Source organism: Penaeus chinensis, chromosome 9 (genome assembly GCF_019202785.1).
Source record: "Penaeus chinensis breed Huanghai No. 1 chromosome 9, ASM1920278v2, whole genome shotgun sequence".
NCBI classification, from domain to species: domain Eukaryota; kingdom Metazoa; phylum Arthropoda; class Malacostraca; order Decapoda; family Penaeidae; genus Penaeus; species Penaeus chinensis.
Window position 1 is genome coordinate 33,297,644 of NC_061827.1, and position 7,500 is coordinate 33,305,143.

At 35.1% G+C, this 7,500-nt stretch overlaps 1 protein-coding gene across 2 annotated transcripts in view; it reads right to left on the reverse strand.

Annotated features, from left to right (window-relative positions):
* The window catches only part of LOC125028851, an 8,767-nt gene extending 1,944 nt beyond the window's left edge, over positions 1-6,823 (reverse strand). For both annotated transcript variants that reach the window (XM_047618392.1, XM_047618393.1), the window contains exons 1-7: positions 6,767-6,823; positions 5,406-5,617; positions 3,469-4,730; positions 3,084-3,209; positions 1,403-2,155; positions 1,100-1,219; positions 1-42 (exon numbers count right to left, since the gene is read on the reverse strand). The exon at positions 1-42 is cut by the window's left edge and continues 194 nt beyond it. In XM_047618392.1, the coding sequence (XP_047474348.1) occupies positions 1-42; positions 1,100-1,219; positions 1,403-2,155; positions 3,084-3,209; positions 3,469-4,377 (1,950 nt within the window). In that variant the 5' untranslated portion in view covers positions 4,378-4,730; positions 5,406-5,617; positions 6,767-6,823. The remainder of the gene's footprint in view (positions 43-1,099; positions 1,220-1,402; positions 2,156-3,083; positions 3,210-3,468; positions 4,731-5,405; positions 5,618-6,766) is intronic.
* Between the last annotated feature and the right edge of the window lie 677 nt (positions 6,824-7,500).

Sequence of the window (7,500 nt, forward strand, 5' to 3'; positions counted from 1 at the left end):
TTGTTTCGTCTTGTTTTTGGGTGAGTGGTTTCCTCGTCGGTCCTGGAACAGTAATATTAGTAACAGCAGTAGTGGTGGTGGTGATTAGTGGTGGTGGTGGTGGAGATGGTGATGGTGGTGGAAGTAGTGGTAGAAGTAGTGGTAGAAGTAGTGGTAGAAGTAGTGGTGGAAGTAGTGGTGGAAGTAGTGGTGGAAGTAGTGGTAGAAGTAGTGGTGGAAGTAGTGGTAGAAGTAGTGGTAGAAGTAGTGGTAGAAGTAGTGGTAGAAGTAGTGGTAGAAGTAGTGGTAGAATTAGTGGTAGAGGTAGTGGTAGAAGTAGTGGTGGAAGTGGTGGTAGAAGTAGTGGTAGAAGTAGAGGTAGAAGTAGTGGTAGAGGTAGTGGTAGAAGTAGTGGTGGAAGTAGTGGTAGAAGTAGTGGTAGAAGTAGTGGTAGAAGTAGTGGTAGAAGTAGTGGTAGAAGTAGTGGTAGAAGTAGTGGTAGAAGTAGTGGTAGAAGTAGTGGTAGAAGTAGTGGTAGAAGTAGTGGTAGAAGTAGTGGTGGAAGTAGTGGTGGAAGTAGTGGTAGAAGTAGTGGTAGAAGTAGTGGTAGAAGTAGTGGTAGAAGTAGTGGTAGAGGTAGTGGTAAAAGTAGTGGTAGAAGTAGTAGTAGTAGAAGTAGTAGAAGTAGTAGAAGTAGTAGAAGAAGTAGAAGAAGTAGTAGTAGTAGAAGTAGTAGAAGAAGTAGTAGTAGTAAAACTAGTAGAAGAAGTAGAAGTGGTAGTGGTAAAAATAGTAGAAGTAGTAGAAGAAGTAGGAGTAGAAATAGTAAAAGAAGTGGTAGTAGTAAAAATAGTAGTAGCACAGTAGTATAAGTAGATGAAGTAGTAGAAGTACAAGAAGTAGAAGCAGTAGTAGAAGTAGTATAAATAATAGTAGTAGTAGTAGAAATAGTAATAATAATAATAATAATAATAATAATAATAATAATAATAATAATAATAAATTTATATGTACTTATATATTAAACATACTCTGACTGCTTTAAGAATATCTTACATAACACACGTAATTTGCATACAGTTAAACAAATACATATTTTGAAAATTCTTAGATATCTTACTTTCAAAGCAAAGGGAGATTCACAGGCCACAGCTTGCAGCACGCGATCCACTCGACCATTGGAAACCCCATGCAGCTGCAGGAATGCTGTTTTACAGACTCTGACTGGCTTTTCACCTGGCTATAATTTGGATTAGACATTAGGCATTTTGTTAGAATTCTCTCTTATAACCTGTACAAGTATTGCTAGACTTTATTTGCAATCCCATTTAAATTCTATATAAAAAAAAAACTCTTTAATTACAGATTATAAAGAAATTTCAGTTTTTATCATAAACCATCAATTGAGGAGGAAATAAAATACCTTCATTTGGACATTATATATTCTTGTATAAGTTCTTGTGAATTTTTCTAGCACTTTGTCTCTCTCTCTTTGCATAACAGGTAATAACACAACCTTCTGTGCAATATACTCATTTTGCTTTGTAAAGTTTCCAAATTTCCAAAAGTTCATGAAGACTTGTCTACGAGAGTCCTCAGAGCCTATCTCTGGTATACAGCGATACTTGCAACCACAATGTTTATCCACATAATGTTTTTCTTCTTTCAACTTCCCTGCTGCTGTGTAATAAGCTGCACCACTATTCCTCTTGAATTTTCTCTCCAGCCTCGTCATCGAGCCCACTCCTTCTCCACTTCTCTTTTTCCTAATGAGTTCAGGTAATCCCTGACCTTCCATTGGCACTTGTTCTCTAGTCTGCTCAGAGCCATCATTCAGAGCACTGGGAGCTGAAGTGGGTTGAACTTCCTGAACCTCACCCACAGGTAGATTTCTAGTTGACACACTCTTTTTGCTGGTCCAAGACTTTTCAATGTGTCGATACACCCACAGACTTACTGGCACTTTCCCCCTTTCCTCACACCATCTTTTATACATTTCATACATCTTTTTGACAGACAAATCCTTTCCCGCTGTTTCACCAAGATCACCGACGCTGTGGATGGGGTTTTCTCCTCCCTCCTCTTGACTGTACCTCACTGACCAGATGTGCTGAGTCACAAGTTCGCAATCCTCCTGGGAAGTCTTGTTGCTTGGCGTGTGCTGACCCCTCTTGTCCTGTGAGAATTGGCATGGTTCAAATTATTTATCAAAACCATTTGCCCACTGTTAGTACTTGTTTGATTGTTTATACACATAGATGGCTATACTTGTACTAAGTCACCAATGAGCCAGTTAGGAGTACTGCCCGTCTCGCCCGTTCACCCTTTTCTTTGATTTACGAAATATTTTACATTATCTTATTTTGCTGTTACTAATATCAAAAAACATTATAATAATTATAATGTTTATAATAAAAATAACACCATCGATATCCATAGCACTAGTAAAAAACACGTTTTTCCAGCCAATTCAAATCACGTATGGTCACAAGGTCTATTAATTGACTCCTTTGTGGCTAAGCACTAGCAAAGCCATCTATGAGCAGACATTTCACAAAAAAATATAGAAAATGGGCACAGCATTTTCCCCATTTTTTGTTCATTTTCCCCGACGGCATTGGGTTAATATCTTCAAAGTGCAAGAGATGTACTTGACTGGTTTTGATTATATCTACCTCAGAGATACAAGATCATGATAAGGCAATTGATAATTAGTCCTATAATAAATAATGATGATGATGACAAAATCAAAAATAATTATTCTTCAAAATATATACAGGCCATTTTGATTAGGACGAAAAAAATCTATCTCCAAGAATCAAAAGATTATGGCTGAATCTGGTTACAAAGTCACAGCAACTTACAAGAAGTCACCTGCAGAGATGGAAAAAATAACAACAACAACAACAATCTAATTGAATGATGAAGAATGACTTAATTGTCATATTGACGATTATGATCTAATCTTGATCACCAATTAAAACAAAACTATATTCTTATAAATTTCTAAATACAAGTCAGACTTTTTTTTTTTTTTTAACCCCCAAAGCATATATTACATATAAGTTTTCTTCTCCACTGCCAAGTTGCACTAATCAGCCTACCTGTAAAGCATCAGGCATTTGACAATTCACAGCCTGAAGAATACGGTCCAGTCGGCCATTGGAGACCCCATGGAGACGCAGGAACATTGTCTTGCATATGCGTGTCTGTTTACTGCAGTTCTGATTCTGAAAGGAAGATAAAATATATCTTGTGTTTTTCAAGTGAATCTAGCTTTCTCTAATATAAAAAATTGCTTTTCAAGTGAATACACAGTAGAAAAAAAATTGGTTTTTAGAATAGTTTATGATATTCAACTGTAATAATTAAGTAATACAATAATATCATTATTTTGTAATGTTTAAAAAAAGAAAAAGAGTTAAATGGAAAGTAACATTTATATCCATTACATTAGTTGTACAATCTAAAGAAAATTATAAGACTTACTGGCAGACGAACACAATAAAGTCTTGATACTGTTTTTGAATTTTTCTCTTCCAATGGTTGTGTCTGTTTTTTCTTGACATTGGGTACAAGTATTACATTTTCAGCAAGATATGCATTTTGTTTACTAAAATCACCAAGGTCCCAAAAGGTCCTAAATATATTTTCTCTGTCTGTCACACTACCAAGTTTGGAGAGGCACTTATTCTTACACTCACAATCCTTATCCACATATTTCTTAGCTTCTACAAGTTTTCCTGCAGCATTAATGTAAGATTCTCCTCGGTTCCTGCAAGACTTTCGGGCAACTTTGGCACTCATTCCCTCCTTCCTTAGCTTCCTTTTTTTCAAACTGTCATTTTCTCTTATTTTTGAAGATGAACTATCACTTGTCCTTGGTTTTGAGACTGAGAGCTTACTACTAACAGGTACACTTGATGTCACCACTTGAACAGGCAGGCTACAGCTTCCATATCTCTGCCCCTGAATGTTTGCTGTCTGAGCAGTTACTTGTGGGTGTTGGGAAGGATGAAGTGGAGGGGTTCGTACAGCAACAGTTGAACTTTCGTATGAGAAGTACTGTACTTGTGGTGCCTGGACCTGATTTACATGAGCAACACCCACATTGTTGAACACTGCATGGTATGACTGTAATGGTGCTGTTGGCTGTGGATGATGTGCATATCCCATGGTTACCATAGCAGAACCTCCTACTTGGCCTGTTGGCACCATGTCCTGTATACTTACAGGATGGCCAGTTGATGTGACTGTTGAGTTACTTATGTTGGCTATGTTACTGATAGTGTTGATATTTCCATAGCCATGAAGCTGATGCTGGAACGTACTGTAACTGGTAACATCCACAGCTTGACCAAGTATATGAGAGAGGCTAAACTGGGACTGTGGATCCATTATGATAATTGTTAATTTAAAATTAAACACATTTGATAGGTTAACAGAACATTAATTTACTGTGAGAACTAAAAGTAAAGGCACACTACATTTGTGCAATTACATATTTTTTCTTTTTTTTCATTTTCCTTTTTTTACTGTTTAGCTTCTCAAGGACTGTTGCTCCATCTCTATGTTTTTCATGATATTTGTTCAATTGATTCTACATCAGACACAAACATATTTCACTCATGATAGCACTGTAAGTCTTTTCTTAGTACAGTATCAACTTTATGAAGCCACAAATATTCACATTAAAGTATACCTCTTCTTTATATACATACTACTTGGGTTTGGCCATTTTAGAATAAGTTCTGAAAAGAAAACCAATAATTACCCATTAATTATCTAAAACGACAAAAATGAATAAAAAAGTACCAATATAAAACACAAATAAGCAATAATACCGTTTACATTCTTGACAGGCTTTGTTATTGGAAATATTTTGTCTGGAAAATCCTCTGATAATTAGTTCAGTGTATTTTGTAGTAATACAGATAATGGTGTTTCATGCAAACTGACTTACACCAATACTCTTATTTGTGATATGAAGGAAAGGCAAGAGAAATACCAGGAAAATTCTAAGGCACTCTCCTTTCCAAATAAAGCAAGCTTCTTAATACACTAGAAATATAGATTAATGACTATAAATAGTGTATAAATGTTACATAAAATAATGCATATTCAAATTACCTGTCTAATGACAGAGAAAGTGATAGAACCTGTGTCCTGGGTGCTCATAACACAAAATAAGCATGGAACAAGCAAGACATCTGACAAAGCCCACATTCTTCTAGTTACACAGTGCAACTTTCATCTTTACCCAGTGTACTAGTTGAGGACCCAGTGTACTGCAAGTTCACCACTGATTTTGGTTTATTTACTGATGGTATTGGAGGGCAAATTAAGCTATGCCAGTAAAAATCTGTGGCTAAAGTTTTCTCTCACATAAAACTGTATGAGGTAATGTAGCATCTACACATTTGTACCTGCTTTATCAAATATAGTATTTCTGAAAATACTCTGGCTCCATCCACATCGCGTTTGCTTCTTATGTTTTGCAAAAAACATATCACAATGCCACAGCTGTCTTGTCAAGTCACGTTGAGATTAATTTCCACACTGCTCACAAGTTTTCTCTTGAAGTATGAGCTTGTGGCTTACACATAGCTCAATTAAATCTTCAAACTGGCCATAGCACCTACAAAATAGAAATATCTATGAGATGAAGCAGCACTACTATAAATCATATATCTCACAGAAGAGGAGAAAATCATCAAGCAATGTATAAGTAAAACAGAATATAAAGTGGAATATACACCCCACACATGTCCATCCAAAAATGCTTTTATGTTAAGATTGATAACTAAAACTTACCTATTCATATATTAATTTACTGACAACACTTTCTTAGGATTTATTTTACAATCTGTTTATAAGGAACAAAAAGAAATCTAAGAAACTTTTAAACTCTAAAGGACATTTATACAGTTTTGCATCAAGAACTTTTCCATAAGGAGTTTGGATCTGGCAGTGCTGATAAAGAAAGTGTACGTATTTGCCTACCAGATTGCAGAGTTCAAATGATGCAAGGGCTAGCTGCCTTTCTTCTTCTATGGTTACTGTGTGAGTATTGGGACATTACATGTGGGAGGTCTTTATGCTTGAATTCAAGAGTATGAGGTATGGGTAACAGTGTTAATTCTTATTTTATAGGCATGTGCTTTAATGTATTTTTTATTATAATCTTGCAAAGGAAGTGTCATCGATGGAAGTTTTTAGTTTTGCTAGTCTCCTCCCTACATGTGCTATCTAACTTTACCAAATTGCTGTATGAAATTGAAACTCTCCAAATTACACTCAGTAGTTAAGAAAATGAATAATTAATTGAATGTTGTGGTGAAAATAATTATTTGTGAAGCATGGCCATAGTGGAAATAGAGATAATTTTGTGCAGACAGACTGGAGAGCATCACAGCATGTTAATACCAGTCCTTGTTATATTTTGCAGTCTAGTTTAGAAATGAGATAGGACTATAAAATGAATATAAATATTCAGATCAGCTTATTGCTTCTATACTTTTTTTTTTAAGGATATCATACCTCACAGTTTCCCCGTTATACTTCACATATTTCCTACTAAGTACAGACAAGAGGGCTAAGATTATCATTTCTCTGTATAATCTAAATCATTAACTCAGACAAGAACCTTAACTTTACAGTCCTTCTGTAATCAAACTTTCTAACTCTTACCCATATACTCATTCAAAAATCAATCCCCCTGACGTTATCCATCACTACCTGAAAGACTTATATAAATGAGAAGATAAGAACTCACAAAAAGACTTACGTAGATGTGTTATCCGTGGCTTTGTTTACGTTTGTGTTTGTTTACATTGTAGAGACCATTCACTCCGGATCGAATTTCATTTTTATTTTCGAAAACATTTTGTAATTTTGATGAATAATGATCTTTAGGATATTTTATTTCTTTATCCATCATTTCATTAGAAGTGTAGGGTTTTTGATATTAAACATTGTATTTTTGTTCGATAATGAAAGTTTCCCCTCTCGTATTTTGTAACATAAGCGATCCATTTAAAAAAGTAAGATATACTGATATATATTCATGTTTTATAAATGTATATAAAACATGGCTTTTATATGGCTTCTCATTTTTAAAGAAAATACATTAATTTTAAAGGTCACAGGTAATAGCTGGTTTCATATGTAATCATGAAGTAATATAATGATGTAGAGGAAAAGCGGGGGAGTTGTTGAGGCTGTCGCTCTTATTACCATTATCGTATTATTATTGTTATTACCATTATGATATTGTTATTGTTGTTATTATCATTGTGTGGTATTATTATTACTGTTGTTATTATTATCATATTGGTATCATTATTATTGTTGTTAATACCATTGTGGTATTATTGTCATTGCTGTTATTACCATTAGGGTATCATTATTGTTGCTATCGCTGTTGCTGCCGTGGTCGATTTTGTTGCTGTGGTGGTGGTCGTGATATGATGTTGGTAGTGATGGTGATGGTGATAGGGGTAGTGGTAGTGGTGATGGTCA